This window comes from Chamaea fasciata, unplaced genomic scaffold (assembly GCF_029207755.1).
Source record: "Chamaea fasciata isolate MVZ Bird 193981 ecotype frontalis unplaced genomic scaffold, bChaFas1.0.hap1 SCAF_5, whole genome shotgun sequence".
Lineage (NCBI taxonomy): Eukaryota > Metazoa > Chordata > Aves > Passeriformes > Sylviidae > Chamaea > Chamaea fasciata.
In genome coordinates this window covers 6208495-6231470 of record NW_027094090.1, presented here as the reverse complement: position 1 = coordinate 6231470, position 22976 = coordinate 6208495, and the positions used below count along the sequence as shown (strand labels likewise).

Sequence of the window (22976 nt, the reverse complement as noted above, 5' to 3'; positions counted from 1 at the left end):
CCTGGAAGTTCAGCTGTAATTAGCAGCCTGCCCCGAAGAAAGGTCCTGAGCAGTCAGTGTTTATGACCAAACAGCCAACCAACCCTTCCCTACAAGCTGGTAAAGAACACCCTTGGCAGAAGCCTGGCCAACTGTTAGGAGGACATCAGAGCAGTCAAAACACTATTGATACCCAGGTAGGACACCCACTGCTGCAATAGTTTGCATGAAGAAATGTAGCAGGATACCTCCCTCCCCCAGTCTACCCTCCCCAAAAGAAAGAACCAAAAAACCCCAAACCAGACTTAATGCAGTGCCAATGTCATTATTACTACAAAATCCTGTAATCACACAAAACTGCTTAAGTGCCCTGTATCTTTGAGAAAGCTTCATGATTACACAAACCATAGCAGTTATGGCAACAAGTCTTATTTTAGCTCTATATAATGTCAGCGTGACCACAAATGGGAGATTTTCTCTTTACAGAGGTCATCAAATTCAAATAGAAGACACTGCTAATTCAACATCCAGACAAACTTTTACTAAGGGAGATGCATTAAGCCTCTAAATACCAGTGTTGTTACAAAGTGTCCTTAATGAATCAAAAGCACCATGGTCTATTTATGTGTTACACTTGAGGTTTGTCTTCTCTTGGCCAAAAAGATGTATTTTAATTCATTATTTCTTGAACTAATGTTCAAAATGTAACATGTGTCCAAATACAACCAGATTTGATACTTTTGGCCTCTAAGGTTGAAATCAATCACCAGTAGCCAAACTGATTTGCCTATTTATGCTCACCAACAAACACCCTGTGCTGCTCTCTGGCTATTTGACACTTCAAATTTGGAACAGTTTGTAAAAGCTGAACTCAGCCATGCACTAAGATACAGGATTTTTACACAGGTTTGTGCCATGCTATGACTCATCTCCACACTGTCACTGATGTGTTTTGGGGTCCTTTCAGCTGGCAATGCTCACCTGAAAGCAGAAGTGTCTAAGGGTCTCTGTTGCTCAAATGAGCACCAAAACTGCATCTCACAGGGCACCTTTTCTCTGCATGCTGGAAATGAGCAACAGGTGAGCATGTAACGAGATAGATGAGATTCCTAGCTAAAGGTGTCAGATGCAGTTATGTGGATATTTACAATCTGTGATCAGCATCCAACAACTGCTACTGATTTTGCTGAGACTCAGACCTGGATACTACTCCCCTGCTTTTGGAGTTTAGGGGGGGGTTTAGGTAGTATAGAGCACCACTCAAAAACATGTCTTTGTAAGAGGAAGGGAAAAGTGGATAGAGAGAGGTTTTAAAATTCAGATCAGTACTACCCATGCTCCTGCTGCTACCAATTCTGATCTTAATATTTATCCAAATAAAAGGCTGAGGGGTGAGGAAAGACCTGGACAACACCAGAGAAAGAAGAGTCAAAACAGAACAAACAGCATGGACTGAAGTCTGAAGCCCAGAAGGACAGGAGTGTTACTCCAAATCCTGAACTAAGCCAGGACATGCGAACAACTGCTACTTATGGGGTTACAGGAATCCCGATCCCCACTATCCATCTGGGAGATTAAATATCACAAATATTGGCTGTGAAACAATGAGGACTTTTCCTTGGCACTCCTGGCAGAGCTGCAGCCCAAGAAATGAATCTCACTGCTGGAGCCATCAGACACAGCCAGACTTCTGCAGGCTTTGGCAGGCACAGATCTGTATAAAATGACTGCATGTTACCTCCCCCTAAAACTTCTGTTTGTCATCTAGATGAGACTGCAAATATCTTTACACTGTTTTAAGCATATAATTAAGAATATATAGTATACAGTTGGCCCTTACTCAGCAAATGGTGATGATATAATTTAATCCCATGAACAAGCACCTGAACAACTGGAAATTTGTATTTTCAAATTTCTATATATGATGGCTAGAGGCAGAAGCTGCTTTTATGATGAAACAGAAAAGCGTCATGTACTATTCAGTGTAAAATTGATCTGAAGCATTTTTAATCTATCAACATTAGCTCCCTCAGCTCCCCAAAGGGAATACATTTGTTAATTATCCTAGGAGATCAAAAAGGCATATAGAGTGAAAATTCTTTCAAAAGAGGAATCATTAATTTAACAGCCAAATAAAATTCACTTACTGGTTACCTGAAGTTGGGGGAAAAAAGCAAAGTACATCTACATGTATTTAAACTGTATGGATATGGTATTTTGGGGGACCTGATCCTGTAGATCATATTTTTATATTGGGGATTGTTTCTGCACCAGTTCTGAACTTGTGACCAGTATTTTTGCTCTGCTACCTTTTACGGTTCTTCGCTACAACTAAGCCCAAAGGAAGCAGGACAAGTTCCTGCAACTCTAACCTGCAGTTCATTATCAGTGTTGGATAGCCTGGCTGAGCAGCCTGTGAATTCAGACTGGGCATCTGTCAGCATTACACACAAGAGAAAAACTCCAGCCTACCCACCTAAATGGACATCCCAGAGTGTACAGGGTCCCAGCAAACCGGTCCCATCACCAAATATGTGAACATTCAGCGAAGACAGCTGAGAAAGTGGTAAATTAATTTGTGGAGCCCACATGGAAAAGGTGAGAAACTATCTTCCAGCTTTAAACTAAGACTTTGTGTTTTTAAAGACAATACTCTGTAGTTTAGAAGAATTTATGAATGTATTGGAAGTTCCAGGGCATCATCTGTGTAAAGGAAGTGTGGTTACATCATCACAACACTTTAAGTTATGGCTAGAAACTTTAAAACAAAGAGGGAAGTTTTGTTAATTTTTTGCACTTTGAGGTTCCTACCCCATTTAGAGACATTTCTACTCAAATTATACCTCTGATGAGCGTGAGAAACACTCATCCAAAAATCCTGCAGTATGGCAGGATTAGCCCTGCCCAGCCCTGAGTTAATGATCATCAATTTTGAATACAAAAAGCTGTTGAGAAGCAGGTTTCAATGCTTCAAATGCCGGGCAAACCTGTTCTGACTCCAGGAGCTTTCATCTATGATGTTTCATCAATGTGTGATTCTTAATCTGCATAATCTTTAACTCGAGTAAGTTTTCATTCAAAAGTGAAGCTAAATAAAGACAGTAAGTAATAACTTAACAACTTAGCTCAGATTTAACAGCCAAGAACAGATTGTAACCAAGCACCATTCCAATCTGACCGCAAAAGCAAGGCAAAGAAACACAAACACCTTTATATACACACACACAGGGTACCACATAACTGGTTTGAAATAGGAACCAATTTCCAGGGGTTATGAGCTCCTTCAAATGTCCTTTTGTTTCAGTGGGAACTCTGCACACTGTTAATAAATTTCTGATGCCATACAAACACCTATATCCAAAAGTCAGCTGGTGATTCACCTAAAACTGTCCTCCCCCACCTCCCAAACAACAGCAATTGGTAACAAGAGCTTCTGTTTCCCCAGATTTAGCCAAGCTTCCCTTTATACAAAAAACATGAAGTACCAAATGAATACAAAATTTTAAGAGCTTAAAGAATAATTGCTTTCATAAGGAACTCAGAGATGTGACATAAAAAAAAACAAGACTGAGTCTGCGTATAAAATTATAGGTTGATGCTAATTATGTATATTAAAATCACAGATGATGTCTAGTATGTAATCATGTTAAAAAACAGGTTTCAAGAAAGCTTTACTATGAAAATGAAATTAAATTTGGTGAAGTTAAATCAATTTTGTTGCTTTAGCGACTGTGAAAATATTACTTTACTTTAAATGCATTCAGAATTTCAAATTCCCAATATGCAAAATTTTCAAACCTTAAGTAGTCTACTATAGCTATAGCTGTTCTATGAAATATTAGTCCTTAAACAAAGGAAAAATTCCTTCTCCATTTTTTTATTTTTTTTTTACATAAAGGATGAGAAGTGCCCCCAAAACAAAATCAATTTACAATTTTAGAAGGTTACTACAGATAAAAATGTACATTCCTTTTTGTGTACATATGACTACATATTTGTGACTACATATTAAGCAAGACTGTGCCCAAATTCAGAGAATGCTCCATGTTTTTACTGCACAAGCATTATGTATTGCCATATTTACGCTGGGGAGTCCCAAGGAATAGCTCAGTGGCATCAATCTTCACATTATGAAAAATGGAAAGCAGTTGTTCAGCTGCACTCAGGCTGTTGCCTCTTTGCACCTGGAATCCTGTGAGAACTCACCCTGACCTTTCGTGTTTCCCTGAAAAAGCTTCCCTACACTTTTGTATAAACCAACAGACACAGAGGATGAACAGCTCTTCAGTTCTTTCATTGACTATAAAAAGCAGGTTTTCTTTAAATCAATAGTTTAATAGTTATGCTAAATACAGCTTATGCCACATTTCTTGCTTGTAATTCAATGTAATGCTTCTGGGTACCTCAGTCATCATCTTGCTGATTTCTTTTCTGTCAACAGAACAGGAGAGTTCAGAGTTTTAGGACACAGTTATCTGAAATAAGAGCACTAATAAATCATGACAAGTGTTCCAGATACAATGGATTAGACAGTGACTGCATTTCTAAGTCATTTTTTGGAACAGTAAGAGATAACACTTCCAGCAAATAGAACAGAGCAATATCAACCCTCTCTCATCCCAAACGACAGGATTTTATTTCCAGTAAAGAACAAGATTTGCCTTGTCCATTAACTGAAGGAATATACAAGAACCAGAAAACATGGTGGTGGCAAGAGTCAGTGATCCAGATGCAGGTAACCTCCCTTCCCTACCTTACAAAGACGTCATGTTTTCATGTCACTGTGCATTAAAAGAACAAAGAAAGCGGACTGAAAAAGGAACAACTCTTTCATGGTTTTTCCTAATATATTTGTCTTGTAACTTTTAAAGAAAAAGGTTAAAAACATTAGAAGTTAAAAAGCATTAGCTCCAGGCATTCAAAGAGCACATTTTCATTCATACTTACATCTCAGTAAGAAAGGAAACAGCTCAGTCCTACAGTAAGATGTGTCAAACTACATTCCTTGCTTCCCATAAAAATAAATGTATTTAAGCCAAGTGAAAGCCATAAAAAGCTTGCTCTTCATCACTCAGAAACAATTACCCCAACAATACATTGTGTGATGGCTTCATACATTGCTTTTTCTGTAATTATGTGCTCTTTGTCAGTAACAAAAGCAGAGATCCAGGGACTTTGGTGTTCCCATTTGACAAAGGTGGAAGGTCAGAGATTTTTTATTTCTGCTACTTCTTACCAGTTTAAGAAAATCAATCAATTTGTGAACGTCTTCTCCAGTGGAAAGGTCCACAAAGTCCTTGGGCAGTCGGTAGCTCAGGTAGGGACTGGGCTGGACGGTGACTTTGCTGTTTGTACAACGGAACACTGGATAATCCTTTGGAAGAGACACCAGAGATAAGAACAGTGGACATGAATAAAGCCAGAAATGTTTCTGGGACTCCTCCATGAGACTGAGTCACGTTGCCAGTGAGTTTATTTGGCACTCCCTCAACTAAACTCGCGCTTTCTAAAAATTATATCTTTCTTACAAAACCTCTGCCCACTTAGGAGCAATTTAAAATGTCAAACATGTTAAACAGTCAAATAATGGCTTTCATTACCTCACTTTAAAGTTTTCACAGTGCATCAGTTATTAATGTATTTAATAAATTCATGCTTGTGACAGTGCTGTAATAATGCAGCTATAAGGAACTTTGGGCAATAGTATCTAGATACATATCTGGATAAAGAAAATCTTTTTGATAGAATCCCTAAACTTCTCTTCACTGTTTCCTTGTGTAAATACATTTTCAACTATACCCTTACTGAAATTATAATTTAAGCTTTTCAAGCAATTTACTTACTGAAGGAAAAAAAACACCTCTATAAAAGGGCCAAAAATATCTCTGAATGCTCGATTGCAGCAACAGGTTTTGAGGAATGATATAATTTTCAGTTCAACCCATTGACATGCCATGCACTTGCCAGCTGTACAGCAATAAACAGTTTCATTTTACAAGAGATCAGCAACTTTGCACCAGATTCTGTGACTGGATGTAAGATGAAACATGAAGACAAGTTATTCTACTTTTCATCCAGGATTGCACTACAGAAAACAGTGTAAAGCATCTGGCAATGAGAAAAAGAAATCCGAAATGAAAATTCGCGTGTCCCACAGACAGCTGTAGAATTGGGAATGTGATTTAACAAAGAAGACAGCTTTTTGCAGGAGGGCTTTTATGGAATGGGGTTTTTTTACAGCAACAGTCCCACAGTGAGACAGAGGCAAAGGCCTGAATGACAGCCTGGTATGGGGTTTCCTTGTCAATGTGTTATGGAAAGAGCCACAGGACTAAAGAAACTCTCAGATGTTAAAATCAGCTCAACGAAGTTTGCCATTTCAGTGACTTCCAATGCAGTTCAACAGCTAGGAAATAAAGAAAAGCCCACACTGGCCAGCCAACTCTCCTCAGAAAACATCAAAGTGTTTCCCAAGATCCATTAGCACATCACTTTCTATCTCCTATCCAGCTGTCCAAGGACTTGTTAAGATGTGAAGACACTGTCTCAAGATGCAGTGAGAAAAATAAGCTGGAATACAAAAAATGAAGACTATTCCTCCCTTCCTGCATTAAGGGGAAGTTCCTTGTTTTTACAGAGGAAATGCTGCTTGGAAGAGGGAAGGAAAAGCCTTGTTCTGCAAGTCCTGGGAGTTCAACCAGAGGACAAGGCTTTGCTAAGGGTATTCCAGATGAGGAAGAGACAGAAGTTAAGCTTCTGTTTGTCTCCACCCAAGCATAAAACTGGAGACATGAGGAACTGCATGACATATCAAGAACCACGCAGAAATTTAAATGATTGTATAGAAAAGTAATAAATTTGAAGAAAAACTGAAAGGAATGCATCAGAACTGTGTAAAAGCAAGTTTCCACGCATCTTCTTTGCAATGGGGTCAAAACTGCAACACGGGCTTGTGCTGTTTGAACTAAAAATTCCCTTGCAGGCACCTAAAACTAGCAGGTGATATTTGTTAACTACTAAGGTAGATTCTACTTACACAGAGCTCACATTTCACAGGGGTTTCATTTACTTCAATGGGATTTACATCACAATTTGATTGTAACAGCAAAAGAAAGAAAAAAATAAGGCCATAAATCCTGTTGGATATTATTCAACCTCCCTCACCTGTTCTGTTGCTTCCCCTTCACTCTGGTCTCCTTTCAAATTTTTTCCAGAGGTGAGTTCTTCCCATGTAAAGAGCAGGGAGTCTGTTACTTCACCAAATGGGTTAAAATCTATTAACCAAATCTTACCCTGCAAAGGAACCACAGGCGAATTAAAACAAAACCATAGAATTAAAACAAAACAAAACAGAAAAAAAAATCCAACCAAAATACACATATACTTAGATTATTGTGGTATGCTTGGTCTTTAGATAAAAAGATGTCAAAATTGAAACTACCTGGTTTTAAGCAGTTAAAACATTCTAACATCCTTTACCTTACGGAGTTTTACATCACAGCAAGCTATGATGTACTAATTTACTTTGATTTTTATTTTTAAACAGAAGATCAGACAGAGCTCAAATAAACTGAATGTGCCAGGTGCTTTCAGGTGAGCCCACAGAAATTCTGGCTAATTCCCATGATTCACCAAGATCCCCGGAGAGAATGAACAAGGAATAAGGGAGAGCCCCAACCAAAAACTACAAAAAACCCCAAACCACCTAAACAGGGATTTTGCTTTCCCTGAAAAACCACCTCAGCAACTCTGTACCATCCAGCAGTTTACAAAGCTGCTGTTCCTGGTCTTAGAAGGGGCCCTAAAAACAGAGAGCAGGATCTGCAAAATGCTAGTGGAGCTCATGAAAGCTCAAAGATGCTGTACAGACATAGATAAATAAAGAATAACTTAAAAGCATTTTTAATATAGCCATTACTAGCAGTCCACACTAGATTCTACCTCATCACTAACACATCTGTGTTCCAAACTGTTGAGGTAGTGTGCACAACAGCACAACTGCTTTACAACTGAAAAATGAAAGCAGAGACTAACAAGACATATTAGAAGTAACAGGCGTGTGGGGGAGGAAGAAATAGTTTGTGTTCCTTGAGTCACTTCAAGATACAACCCCAAGCACAGGGGCATCTTCTCTTGCCCAAGGAAGTCTCAACTATTCTAATAAAACAAAACATTGTAATAAGTTATAAGGAAATATGACTACAACTGTTAGTAAAAATTTGCAAAACCAGTATTACATCCGGAAGAAATCAATTCTCTCAAACAGGGAAGGAAAAAGTTGCAGTAGCATAAGCAGGGCTGAAGAGTTCTATTGTGTTTATTATAAAGATCAACTGGAATTGGAAAACAAGCCTATAGACTGTAGCTACTAAACATTCATTTTGCTTTCTCCTATTTTCCTTCATTTCTGAAGGATCTTCTTTCTTTAAAAGATCTTGCCTATCTTGATACAAACAGCAAATCCATTCAATTATTTTCCCTTCAGCCATCTGGTTCTAACACACAAAGATGCTTTGGAAGCGTCGGCAGAGAGGAACATGGAGACTGCCTCTCCCACCCACAGCACCGGAGCTGTCCCACAGGCACTGACACACTGCGGAACTGCAAGTGATGGAAACCTGTGAGATACAGAGCAGAAATGTTCTGGTAGCTCTGTTACCATCCACAGCGAGCTCCTGGTGCAGGTGTGGGGAGTCCCAGCAGAGATGAAACCAGTGGTTATGAGCAGCAAACTGGAGCTGGGCCAGCAGCCCAGCAGGGAGCATGTGGTTGCACACAGGCTTTCACAGGTGTCTGTCTCAGGGCAGGTCCACGGGGTGCACCTCTCACAGAGCACATTTGAATAAGCCAAAGCACATAAACAACAGTGCTGAAACCAGACAGCTACAAAAGAAACTACAAACTGGGGGACACAGACCCGAGTGGTTTTTTATTTGTTCTAGAAGGGTGAGCAAGCCCAGATCTGCATGGTTCAGTGCAACACCTCTGCACTAATATTGGCACCATCAGAGCAGAGAGCCAATGGGGCAAGCTCTGTTGTCTTTTCCCATCTCTGGTCCTCCTAAAAGGCTGTGACAAATTCTCATGATAGTCAATCTTTTACTTTTGCTAATGGGGGTGTCTTGTTAGCTCCAAGGCAGCACGAGGAGGAATCTGTGGGTTTAGATTCATTCTATCACTCTAGAAAAACAAGCTAATGAACCAATTTAATGGCAGACAGAAGCAATGGCTGGCAAGGTTCATTCTGCAGTTCAGAGAATCTTTCCTTGCATCAGAAACATTTATACCTGATACTTCCTCACAAAAGGCTTTCACAGAAATTCCTCTTCACCCCAAATACATCCAGCTCAGCTTTTTCACAGAAACATTAAGATCATTTCTCTAGAGAATAAATGTACCTTGGAAAAAACTGAAAATTGATTTAGAAACTACTGAAAGCAACATGTTTTTTGTGAGCACCCAGCAGTGTTTCTCCACCTCTGCAGACAGCAGTGCACCATCTACAGCAACAGCTGTTCCCTTGAGATGGTCTTAAATCTGCACTGAGCTTTGCTAGCTGCAAATTGGTAAGAAGTGGCAAAACAAACTAAGTATCTCTTTTCAGGGCTCATTAAAAGGAGTGTATATAACCCTGGGTCAGTAACCAAACTGCCTTTTCTTAAGATTAAATTCTCTCTCAAGTCTTAGATGCAATGTCATGATTTAAATGCAGTTTCAGGTAACTTGCATCGTGTATCTAAAAAGCAGTAGTAAGGCAAATTATCTGCTATCTTTTGCCTGCTATTAGTAACCTTTGTCATACAAGAGCACAGAAATGCATAAGCCAGGAGAAAAAAGTTGTGTATATGTGGAAGGGGAAAAATGCCCCTACTTGTACAACATGGTGTTTTCTTCTCATTCTAAAAGAGGGAATGAATAGATTTACCATCAGTTTCACGCTTTGTTTTACTAAGACATTAAGCAGCAAGGTGCTGAAAGGAAGTGCCCATGACAAAGCCTGTTGTTTAAAGGAAGTTAAAGATAGGTAAAATGCAAACTTAACTGTCACATCACCCTAACTCCAGCTGCACCTCCTTGCACAGTGGCAACGCTCACAAGGCACAGACACAAGAACTGCTCTGCTCCTTAACAAGAGCTGTGAGCCAGCAGTGGTCTGGAGGCACTCCCTGCATTGCTCTGTCTTACCACAGTGACTTGTCTTGAACTTGGTTTGTTGCTCACACCTGGGAGACAGCAAAGAGCAACAGCAGAGCTGACTCTCAGGCTTTTGTGAACTCCCACCTCCAACTCCAGCGAGCAGAACCTGTGGCAGCCAACTCCAGACAGTCTCTAAAGCAATTAAAGTGAGCACGGGGAGGGGGCTGCTGTCAACCATAACAACCACCTGCTTCTCCAAGCTGCATATTTAGAGTTGAAAGGATTTAAAACAAGCAGACAGTGAACATTTCTCTCCTTCTGTAGGTGAGGTTGCTGTGCAACCAGCCTGATGAGGAGCACGGGCTCTGGAAATTAATCATGCTCACAATATTCTTTTGCTGCCTGTAACTCACGCCTAGGGAGCGATGAATAACTCAGTTGCAAACCACAATGGTACGTGTGAAAGGAGGAGCATCTGACACACAAAGGGCTATCTGGCAGTTTACAAGACCTGAGGGTAGAAGGCAGTGAGAGAAATCTACAAACAGATATATTTTATCTCGACAGATGAAGAAACACTGCTCATTTGAGATCCCACAGGCTGAAACCTTTTACTTAAATAATCTGTCTTCATGCCTCAGCTATGAGGCAGAGCCCCCAACGGCAGAATCTTGTTCAATGCTCAAGTGCTGCTCCTCATTTTCCCTGACAGCATCCCCACGTCTGTCGATCAGAACCTGGCCAGGTAATTTCCATCACAGCAAAGCTGCTCTAGCCCACAGCCTTGTTTTAGGTACCTACATTAAAAGTTGGGCTGAGAAATGGTACAGTTGTTGTTTTCCACATGAGACACATTCCTGTTTTCTTAACTATGGCATGATTTACTGTTACACAATAACAGAATAGTTCAGCAACATTCAAAATGAGAATCAGGACTTATTCCCAATACACTCAACTCTAATAAAGACTTTCTCCGATCAAGCCCTTCAAGCTCAATTCATCTGACCAAGTATTTCTCTCCACTTACACTAGGAGAAGCCAAGGTTACTAACTCTGATATTGGCACCTTCATAGAATTACTTAGGTTGGAAAAGTCCTTTAAGATCATCAAGTCCAACCCTTAGCCCAGGACCTGTGTTCACCACTAAACCACACCTCTAAGCACTACACCTACATGTCTTTCAAATAGTTGAGGTGGGATGTTTCTCCCCAGCTCCATCACTATCTGGATGGTGAGGGCTCTGATCTGCCCAATTCTCAGAACCACAGCTGGAGCAGCTTGAAAAGAAAAAAAGTGGCCTCTCTCTGTCACAAACTGGGCACACCACATTCATATCCTCTTTTGACAATTATCACTTCCTATCCTAGACATCCAGATATGAACCATCTTCCAATCCCACAAGGATAACCTGAAGAAAGATTAAGGATAATTTTGATGAGTTCAAATGCTGCAGTGAAAAAACACACACAGGGAAAAAGAAATAAAGTCCAAGGAAATATCTGTCTTAAAAGAAAAAGCCCAAAACCTGTTTGTGTGTTTGAAAGCTATTTGGACCATGCCCTTAGTGAAGAGTCATAGATTATGAGTTGGAAGGGACCTACAAGGCCATTGAGTCCAGCCCCTGGCCCTGGACAGCACAGCCCCATGAATCCTACCATGTGCCTGAGAACACCACCCATAACCACAGAGCCCTGAACTGGTCAAGCACTAGGACGTGATGACCACTGTAGGTCCCTTCCAACTGAAACAGTCTACTCTAAATTACTGCAGCAAGGACTCTCACGTCATAACAAAAACTAAGTTGCCTCTTGCAGATTCACATAACCGAGAAAATTGCAGTTGAAGCCAAAGTTCTGTGCTTTAGAACAGACAACTTCTCTGGAAGATATTAATCAAATAATTACATCACTGGCACAGACATATTTACACCCCTAATCCTATTATTCTCCTACTGTAGACAGCATTTAACATTACAAAAAGACCCGTGGAACAGAATAACATCAAGTAGGTTTCGCTTGGTGTTTTTTTGTTTGGTTGGTTGTTTTTTTTTTTTTCCAGGATCACTTCTAGGAACACAAAGCTATTACTTATTTGATCTTTGTAGCATTTCCAGTTTTCACATAAGAAACAATTATATACAACCTATTGTTCACTTACCCTGCTGTCTCTGTACACATCAAAAACAACTGAAAAGGAGAAAAAAACATTAATTGTAAAAGGTACATAATTTCACAGAAGAAGTCTAAATCTGAATAGATACTTGTGTACACAGCACAATTTGCAAAGTCAATATGTCTAAAGAACTGCAAGCCAGAACTGGGTATACTTCTAAGAGGGAGCTGAAACGTTTCAAGAACTACTGTTAAAGCACTGGAAAATCAGCTGCTGGGTTTTTCCATTTAATGCTGGTTTCTTCTGTTGATTTTTCTCTCATGAAGAATATTTGATAAACTCTTAGCCCAGAGAGCTTACCTTTGACATTACTGCTGTTTCGTTTACAGCAGAACAGAGACATTTCAGGGAAGGATCAAGACTCCATTGTGTTGGACATTGCACAAAAAGTTAATAAGAGAAAGTTCCTGCTCCACAGACATTAGGATTTCACAGCTAACAAGACAAACAGGTTGTAGGAACAAAGGGGTCGGTGGCAGTGAAATGGCCATGTTTGATGTCACCCAGAACAGACACAGCACACCTAATATCAACAACTCCTTCAAACAACCCCCTTGGCACTCAGTGACTGACTCAAAGCTGCCTTGCCTGGCTCCACTGTTGTCCCTCCCCTTGGCTTAATTAAGCATGACTCTGTATCTGCAGCTTTCCATCAGCTTCTGTTCTGTGTGGTTAAACAAACCTTTGAGCTGTCTTTCTATTGAGCTAGGGAAATTAACAGGGAAGCATTCAGGCATGGCTACATACAAAAGTTGTACCAGTTTAGCAGGAAGAAAGGGAAAAGAAAAAAAAATATTTTGAAAAGCCTCAGACAAATACTATATTTTTACTTCCTTCACCAATAAGGGAATATTTCAGCTAAGAGATTTCCCAATACATGTGGATAAACTAAACTCAGGATATGACTGCAGAACACTTGAGTCTCAGGAAGCTGCCTGTCAGGAACAGGGATGTTGACCGATCACATCCATGCATGTAAAGCTTAATCTGACATTTCACGTGAAGTTGGCTGGGCTAAGGGCAAACCACAACTCCACAAAGCCAAAGTCAGTCACGTAGATGGTTTTTACCATGCAGCCTGAAAATTCACACAGCTTTTGCACAAGCTGGGTTGCGTCAATGCCAAAGTCACTCCAGGATTAAGTGCTCCATTCTCCCAGGAACACGAGCCCTCAGTGGCTAAGCCAGTCATCAATGCAAAGGGGGGTACAGGAACCCCAGGATTTCTTCTCCAGCTGTTCAACTGAACTTAGTGCCCGCACCACATCCTGTCCTTAGTCCTATCCCACAGATATCCCTTGCAACTGAGTGTTTCTATAGTTGAGGCCTGTCAGACTAAAGCAAGCCCATGGCAACCACGGAGGTTAATGGATTTACTGGGATTCACACAGCTGGAATTCAGACTGACTGCACTCTGATGACTGGTTCAGGACAGTCACAAACACTGAACAAGAAGAAAAACTGAATTGCTCCCTCTCCTTAGGGATCACCTCAGAGTGTCCTATGTCAGTGAGACTGTAGTGAAACTTCACCAAAACTGCTCTAAACAGAGGGAAGCCAAAACCCAGCTCTGCACTATCGACACCTCCAGAGCACTGCTCTTACTGGGCTCTTATCAAAGGTATTTAGAAGGTTCCAACGTAATTTAGAAGTATTTATAAAGCATTCACCCATCTGTTATCCTACTGCTCTGACTCTGCAATGCTTCAGCTGCTCTGACTCAACTCTTCCATCTGGAGATGCTACCAGACCAACTGGAAAAAGCAGAGCAAAGAGCATCAAAATCCCCAATGAAACAAGAAGTCAGGAAAAAAGCTGTAATACCGTTCCTTTTAAAAGCAAACAAACAAGCAAACCCAGATTTTTCTTGTTAACAACACATATGCTACCAGGCAGTGGATCAAGGGAGATGATGGGGGATAAATGCAATGTGGTAAAAAAAAAAACAAACCCCACCCACAAAAACAAAGAAAACATTTTCTGCATGGCATTTCTCTGCAGATGGACCAGCATTTAGTGCCTAAGAATAAAAGGTTAACAAACCTTCATCCCAGAAGGTTGCCCTGAAACCTCCTTTTCCCTCAAGGCAATTCAGATGGCATCCTTTACATAAGATGACATTTCAGACCTTTCAGTTCACCAGACAGCCGTTTCAGAGCCTAAATCTAGGCATCAATTTCCAAAAATAGTGCCCTGAATTCTTATCTATCAGTTGATTACATACCAGCTAAAATTACATTGGAACACAGAGGAAAATTAAAAGGCAGTAATCAGAATGCCAGATCTATATGACTGATCTTACTTCAAAATGTAATGGATTTATTAAATTAGTGTACTATTCTACTGGTCTTCTCCAAGCAGCAGCCCATGAGAACTTCTCTGGACTGAAACAGAGCAGCTTTGCAGAGTCAAATTATTAAGAATTTCAATATAACAGAGACTGGCACTTGAAGGTACCTTTCTCAGACAGTTAGAAAGGACAGATCTATTTGCTCCGGTGTCTCAGTAAAACAATTAATAATGTTAAAAACCCACCTAAAGACTGAATTTTCAAAGCTTTAGAGATGATAATAAGACTGCCAGAAAATTCTTATGGATGTGGGTTTTACTGTTCTGAGCTTTGGTCCACTCCAGACCTAATTTAAATTGCTTCATGCTGTTTTTCATCACTATTGATCACCCATCACAATGCAACACCATTCAATTCTCACTAAACCATGTTAGAAAACTATTTCAAATCAAATTTGCAAAGGACTTCCCACTTAAAGAACAAGACAATTTACTAGGACTGATCACGTGTATCAAATACTGTGGCCTTTATTCAAAGGTTTTGGCACCTAACCTGGTGTGCATTGATATTCTAGGAGAAATAATTAAAACTCCTTGAAAAGAAACTTAAAAATCCTTTATTCAAGGAATACATCAATAATTTCCCAGAAAACATCTGACAACATCATTATAAATAAGTATTCCTCTCACTACTGAATGCCTTTTGTCAAGGATCTCCTACTCTGCTTTTCTGGTATAAAAATCATTTTCAAGTATAAGGGGAAAAAGCCTTAAAAAAAAGTTATTATGCCTTCTGAAGGGATCTCTCACTCATTTCTTGGGTTTTCTTGAAGAGCTCCAGCCTATTCCTTCAGGATTTTTTAGTTGCCAATGTAATTCCAAACCTCTGCTGCCCGACATGCTGCAGCCACAAGAGCTTTCAGACTCTCCCAAGCTAAAGAGAACCAAGCCCAGTGAAAACAAGAGCAATGAAGAGAGAGACGCAGACCCACAGATACCCTCAAGATACTTACAGTCTTCATCCAAGAATTTATACTGTATGTGTTTCTTGAAAAACTCCTGTATGGATCTACAGATCTCCTCGTGCTGCTTAGAGATATGATCGTAGTACTGGGTGTAGTCCCTCTGTGATATTCCTGTCAATAATTTCAGGTAATTACAATTACAAAGAGTTCTAGGCATGCAAAAAACCCAACCAGAGAAAAAGCATTTATTCAACACAGAAGATGGGGTTTCCCCAAGTTTCTACCATTACTAGTGACTTACTGTTTGGTTTTATTCTGCTATACTTAAAGTACTTCTATTAGGAATCTTTTCCTTGAACAGCTCTGTCCTAAATTTTGTGAACCTCATTTTATATGTACACACTTGGACTATTTTAAAGTGAATTTCAGGAGGAAACTTGGCCTTGTGTTTAAGTTTCCAGCTCCTACCTTTTTCTTTCAGTTTTATTCCCTTTGCTTACTCTGGTCAAAAACCTTGTTCTGCACATCACATGTAAGGGACCACAATCTGGAATCATGAAATGCCAAGTGTGGAGACTAAGTTTGCACATTAGCAAAGAAGATCCTTGGATGCCACAGATTCTCATTTAACTGATTCTTTAAGTGTGGAATAACACGTGCCTGTTTGATAAGGCACTGCAGGTGGAACCCTAAACCCCCAAATCAGTGGGATAGCATGCAGGCCAGTACCTTAGCTCTCCCATTTGCTCCTTCAAGAGCTTTCTTGCCTATGTAGACAAACCATCCCTCCTACAAGTTCTTAATTTCATACATTTGTCTACAAGACACTGGTTTAAAATGACATCAACAGGATTATACACTTGCATGCATCCTGAGTGACAAGAGTTCTCATACAGGATGTGTCAACATAAAACATTGCAATACCCTGCTTGACAAATGTCAAACCCAAGACCTGCCCCATCACTGCAGAATGAGTAATTCAGGCTATTTACATACAAAGAGACAGAATTCCCCAAGGAAGATGTATCCGTGATGTCAGTTTGCTGTTTTAACCATAGATAAAAGACAGAGTTTTACTGTAAGACAATGCTGACTCCGCCAAAGATGTGCTCTTTTTTAAGAAGTTCACATACAAAGTTTATTCTATCAGTGGAACTCTGGATTCTTAATACCACTGCAAAGCTTAACTTGAGTCTAAAAAACAAAAAACAAAAGACGATGGCATCTGAGGGGTGCAGATATGTAACTGGAAAATCATTCACTATACTGCAAGTATCATTCCTTAGTTTGAATGACAGGCTTATTAATCTTAAGAGTATGGGAACATATTGTGAGAAATCTTGGAACTATCTTCAGAAATGCAGCTGGAGTGCTAACTAAAAAAAAAAAAATCCCATACTGGCAGATCTACTAGGTTTCAAAACCTGGTCATGAAATGTACAGAGTGCTTAATTAGCCAGTGTACAAATGCTTTGAGGTACTTGAAAGTAAGTATTACTACATGCATACACACACACAAACACACACATTCTATAATAAATCTGCATTCAAATGCTTTAGAGGTTATTACAGCAATCTGTATCTACAGTGTATCTCTGGCAGTTGTGGGGTTCCAGCATCACAGGACTCAGGTCTCCTCCCTTCAAAAAGCTCTGTCAGGAGCCACTAAGCATTACAGACTGTCTTGGGTTTTTTAACCAAAAAAAAAGGTTTGTTCTATTCTATTCCATCTGTTGAAATCCAGCTGGGGAGGTGTTTTTTCTTTATCTGTTGTAACTCCAGGAGGGAGGGGGTGACTGCTTTTCTGATAACAAGCCAGCTGTTAAAACCGAGTGGGGCATTGTTTCTTATCTCTGCTCAGTCTTCCACTATCCCCACAGGGATGTCTTCTGTTAATGGGCCATTAAAGCTCACCAAGGACATGACACATTACATCATCCCATTGTGAGATGCCCTACCCAGGGAGGAGGAGCCAAACCATTTCCACCTAGATAAAAAGGAGACACAAGTGTCACCAGACATCCAGTGTTCCCATGGGACACCCAAAGGAAGACTGGACCCATCTCTGGACCCCTTTTCTCTACAGGACCATCTCTACTCCCAACAGGACCACATCTGCCACTCCAGGAGGGCTTACTTTTGGACTGTTTCCAACATCCTGACCAACAGGGTGTCAGGTTGTATTCTGACTCTGTCAGTGGTCTTTTGTATTACTGCATTTATTTTATTTTGCTGCTTCTTTTTTTTTTTTTTTTTTTCCTCTTCCTATTAAATTGTATTTCTGACTTGGAGTGTCTCACTGGTTTTGCTTTCAAACCACTACACAGACTTAATGGGAAGTCTCTACTATTAGGAAGATAAACGCTGTTACAGAGAGCTGTAGTACACTTGCAACTGGCATAAATGGAGAGAAAATTGGAAGATAAGCATAGGAACACCAGAAGGAACAGCCAAATAAAAGGGCTTAGGAGAATGGTGTGTGTTGACAGCACCTGGATTAGCACAGCTCAAATATCTGTGTGCAGCTCCATAGGAAACCCAAATCAGGAAACCAAGAACACGGAGTGTGCTCCTAAAGGTTCAGAGAGGTGGGGCTGGATGGAGCAATAAATTGCTGACAGCTCCCAACAGGTACAAGAAGGCACAGCCAAAACAAGCCGACACTCACCATGCTAAGACAGGAGAAACAGTGAGAACTACATAGCCAGTATTCCTGGCCTTCCATATCATCACAAGGAACAAGGAACACTGGACAGACCACCTGTGGATATGGAGCTTGGTGCTTGTGAATATGTAGGCATGAGAGAGGCAAAGTGAGCAAACCTGGTTTTATCTTTTAGCAAAAACAAAAACCACCTTCCTTCCTGTAGAGTCTGGATTTGCTCCATCACTGCCTTAACACTTCCTTGTTAGAAGAGTTCAGGCAGAATGATTCAACCTTGTTCAGAACAAATGTGCACTAATCCTGTGCTATTTGAGTTTCTGTTCATCTCTAAAGATTTCATGGTAGACCACACTAAAATCAAACTTCAGAGTAGTAATTAGCCTGAAGTTAAACCCCTCAATTCAAGGACCTGTATGTGCACTGGGTATCTCATTTCCTGCTATAGTCAGCAGAGAATAGTCAACACAACCAGAAGAGTAAAACTGAGCTAAATTTACCCTAAATTACCCTAAATTTACCCTACTCAGCTGCCTATAACACATGCTCTAGCACAATCTGCCTGATCCCCAGCTGCCAGAGGGGGTCTGTGCATGCTGTGGATGGATACCCTGGCTCTTCAGTGCCACTTGAAATGTTCTACATTTAGGATTCTGCACCTGAGTAACAGAACAACAGGTTCTACGCTACACTGAATTTCGTATGAACTCAAGACACCTACAATTGTGGAGATGTCCTGACCTCCCCAACTTTCTGCATATAATATTCACATGGGGTCACGTTTTTGCAGCACAATACACAACTGCTTCTGTATCCATTCTGCAAGTTGGAGTTATGTAATTTCCTCCTGAATATAAAAGACTCACTCATAAAACTGCCTTTGGGTGAAGTTTCTGAATTAACAATTAAATTAAGAATATTCCCACCGTAATGGCAAGCATGCTGTGCTGTCAGGCTTTCAAATACAGTGGAAAGTAAGATGTGGTAAACCACATTTTAAATTACAGAAAGAATAAACCATTAATTTCAGAAATGAGGTGTGAAAAGAAAGAACTCTCTTCAGACTTGGCTCTCATTCAAGGAATCAGAGAAACTCCTCAAAACTTCATCCAATAATTTTGTTTTTAAGAAATTCCTTACCCAAAAGTTTGTTCTCCTTGACAAAGCATCTGAATTCTGCACCAGGGATTAGTTCACACCATTTGCGAAGAACAAGCTGTGGAGGAAAAACAAATGACAAAGCACCGTTTCAGAAAAGTAACAGCATCCTTTTGTCAACAGGTCTGCCTGTCAGAGCTACAGTTTTGCTGTATTGATAAGATGACCACTGCTACTAGAAAACAAAACAATCTAAAATCTGCAGTTCACATAATGATCTTTGTAAATATTTCAAAACAATTCGATTTAGTATTAATTTCAGAGAAACACAGAATGCTTTCAGGTAGATGGCATCTCTAAAGACCATGCAGTCTATATCGGCTTAAAGCAGAAAGGTTCAGATTGCACATAAGGAACCATGAGGACTGTCAAGCATTGGAAGAGCTCCCTCACAGAGGTTGTGCAGCCTCCACCCACTGAGGTTTTCAGACCAGATTTTATAAAATGCCAAGCAAGACAATATGATCTCATTCCTTACCCAGTTTTGAGCATGAGGATGGACTAGACACCTCCTGAGGTCCTTTCCCACCTTAATTATCTTATGCTCTTCCACTTCGTACAGTATTTATAACTGTGAAATCATTTATGAAACAACTTCCAAGTTACATTAATGATAAAGCATGGAAAATAAAAACCCTGGTGTACAACACAACAAATCTGTCATGGAACTGGCAGAAAGTTGCTCCCTAGTCAAAGGAGCTGATGAGCAGAATTAAATTTATCCAAATCAACCTCTATTCTGGTACACACCCAAGCAGAATTCTGTGACGCCTTTGAAGGCGCAAACTAGTTAAAATAAGGACACAGGACAGAAATAGAAAGCAAACTATAATAGTCAATAGGACAGACTGCCTGGGAAATAAAGCATCTCTCTGGCACTTTCTCAAGTTTCTGTATTTCCTAAGCTGAAATATTCTGAAGGATCCATGTTTTTGAAGGCCCCAGTTACTGGTACTGGATGCTGGGAACTCCCAGACCCTTTAAACTGCAGCAGAAAGCTTCAGTAAGCAGAGATGACATTCCTAACTACAGTGTTAACATTTAACCCTTTGTTCCAACTTTCAGATGTCGTGTCTCTTTAAAGCACACTTGATAGTACTGCAGAATAAAACAAGGTTCATTCACTTTTGAAAAGCCCTTTAAGCCCACAGCGTGATGACAAATGTTATATTTACATAAAAACTATTATTAGAGAGATGACTAGATGTTACCATAAGAGCAGTAGCTCCACATTAACAGTTTAAAGCATCTCTAGCTGAACATTTTGATCTGGTAACAAACATAGGAAACAAGATGTGACAGACCAGTTCAGCATGTCCCCAGCCACTGCAGCAAGCCTCACCCTTGGTAACCTCAGTGTGATGTTCACAAGCAGCTCACCATCAAGAATATATGACTTTGAACTACTGAACTTGTCCTTCCTGTCACAACCTGACAGACATGAGAGGACATTGCAAGGAAGCTTCTTAAGCCTGCACTTTGGCCCACCTGATCTGCAATTAAATGAACTCGTCATGACCCGCAGTGCTGAAGCAGACTTCCCTTCATATCCAAAGCAACACAAATAAAACAAACATAACACATGTCATGGACAGAAACCCAACCACAAATGTCACCCAGCCTGTGAGCAATTCTTTTAAATTACTTAGAAACCATGCAAGGAGTCCTACCTCATAGGTCAAGGAAGGATCAGGGGAATCATCAGTACAGTGAATAAATCTGGAAAAGTAAGGCACAGGCTTCAAAATCTGCTTTACATGGAAGATTTTAGCTGTAGTGAGAAAAATAACCCCAAACTGTGAAACTTAAGAACTACTGATAAATTATTTCCAATATGTACAAAGCAAGTAAATGCAATACGTAACAACAACTCTCCTTTCGACAATTATCATGGGAAAAAACCAGAATCATCACCTCTTATATTCTAGCAATTTGGAAGCACTTAAATCTGGACAGGGATGTGTCCAAAACATCAGTGTTGATTCACTGTTGATTTACTTCTGTTTGAATCAACAGCACTGCTCTTTTCCCCTTGTATTGTTATGTTGGCATAACTGAATTCTCAAAAAACCCAATAAACTTGAGCAATCTAATCCAGTTTCACTGCAGCATGTTTTCCCAAGTACTTTTAATGTTTAACTTTGCAAACCACACAACAGAGACACATCATCATGCCTTACAGCAGTTCATTTCCATGAATAAAGGATGCAAAACAGCACTGCTGCTCGGCACTCCTGATTCCATTGCATGGTATCTTTCTAAATTAAGAGCCTTAAGAAATACTCTTACAAATCTCTTGAGAGTGGGAATAAACAAAACTATTTCCACAACTTCAAGCAGATGTCAAGGTTTTGTCCCTTGTGAGGAGCTGACTCTGTTGGTCTCCTTTCAGGGGCTAGCAACAATGGCAGTTACAAGCCAAGTCAATTTTCATGTACCTTTTTGTCATTTTACAGTAAACCTCGCAATAGATTCTGTAACTTTCAAAAGGTATTCACAGAAGAATATGTGTTTCTCTCCCAGTTCTACTCCCCGACCTTATTGGCAACAAACTACTTGGAAGCACAGAACTGTGTTAAGGGTCACTGCTGAGCAATAGTCCTAAATGCAATATTTATAGGATCTCCTTCTGGCAGTGAACTTCATTCAGCAACCCAAAAGTCTCACATAAACATTGCATTTGTAAGACATGGCTGCCCAGCCTTTGGTTTGAAGTGAAGAGCTATTGTAAGAGTTCATTCTGTATGCTGCCAGCAGAAATAAATTTCACACATTTTAGTTTTAGACTTTAATATCTCCCAACACACAGAAAAGTAGGGCAATACAGGCAGGCTTTCCAAAAGCACAGTGATCAAACACATCATATATATATCTGTAAGCCTGTATAAACAGATAACATCCTTCAACTACAGTTTAGATTCCCCGCAATTTAAGATCTGTCAAGGCAACAGAAACAAACCCATGAGAGCTCACAGTTTCGCAAGACTCAGAATTCCTCCCTTACTAGAGTATATGCTTCTCATGCTGAAGAAAATATCCCCCCCACACACAAAGCCAATAATAAACTCTATCTACAAAGGCACCTGAAGTCCAGCACATGGAGTTTTACAGTGCCTGCTCATGAGGACCTGTATTACCTCTCATAGACTCCATATCTGAGACTGGGGTACCTGCAATCTGCTTCATTCCAGTAAGTCTTTTCCAGCAGTGAAAAACCCCCAGCCTTATAATCAAAATGATTCCCTAACTCAACCCTCAAATATTTTGGGTAAGAGCTATGTGAGGAAGGATGGTTCCTCTTTCCTTTTAAGACAGAAAATTAAATCCTTTGGTTCCATCCCAAGCCCCACGGACTGTGCAGGTATCACTGCCAAATCAAGCAGAAAGGCAAAAATACTGCAAGACACAGTAAGGTGATTTTTTTTGAGCCTTAATGACACAGGACTAAGTAGAAATGAGGAAAAACAGCTGAACACAGCACGAGACAAAATAAACTCATGTTTTTGTAATATAATTTTCCTTCTTAATATTATCATGAGTTTTCATTGACAAAAGGTCACTTTTGTTTGGGGAGTAAATTTTGGGTGACTTGAGGTTGCAATTTTGTATTTCT

The 22976-nt window shown here is 40.1% G+C and overlaps 1 protein-coding gene across 1 annotated transcript in view; it reads right to left on the bottom strand.

Annotated features, from left to right (window-relative positions):
• Positions 1–3092: 3092 nt before the first annotated feature.
• The window catches only part of CDC123 (cell division cycle 123), a 32332-nt gene continuing 12448 nt past the window's right edge, over positions 3093–22976 (bottom strand). The window contains exons 7-13 of the mRNA XM_066182716.1: positions 21034–21082; positions 19346–19421; positions 15592–15714; positions 12275–12303; positions 7144–7272; positions 5216–5353; positions 3093–4410 (exon numbers count right to left, since the gene is read on the bottom strand). Coding sequence (XP_066038813.1) covers positions 4384–4410; positions 5216–5353; positions 7144–7272; positions 12275–12303; positions 15592–15714; positions 19346–19421; positions 21034–21082 — 571 coding nt within the window. The 3' untranslated portion in view covers positions 3093–4383. The remainder of the gene's footprint in view (positions 4411–5215; positions 5354–7143; positions 7273–12274; positions 12304–15591; positions 15715–19345; positions 19422–21033; positions 21083–22976) is intronic.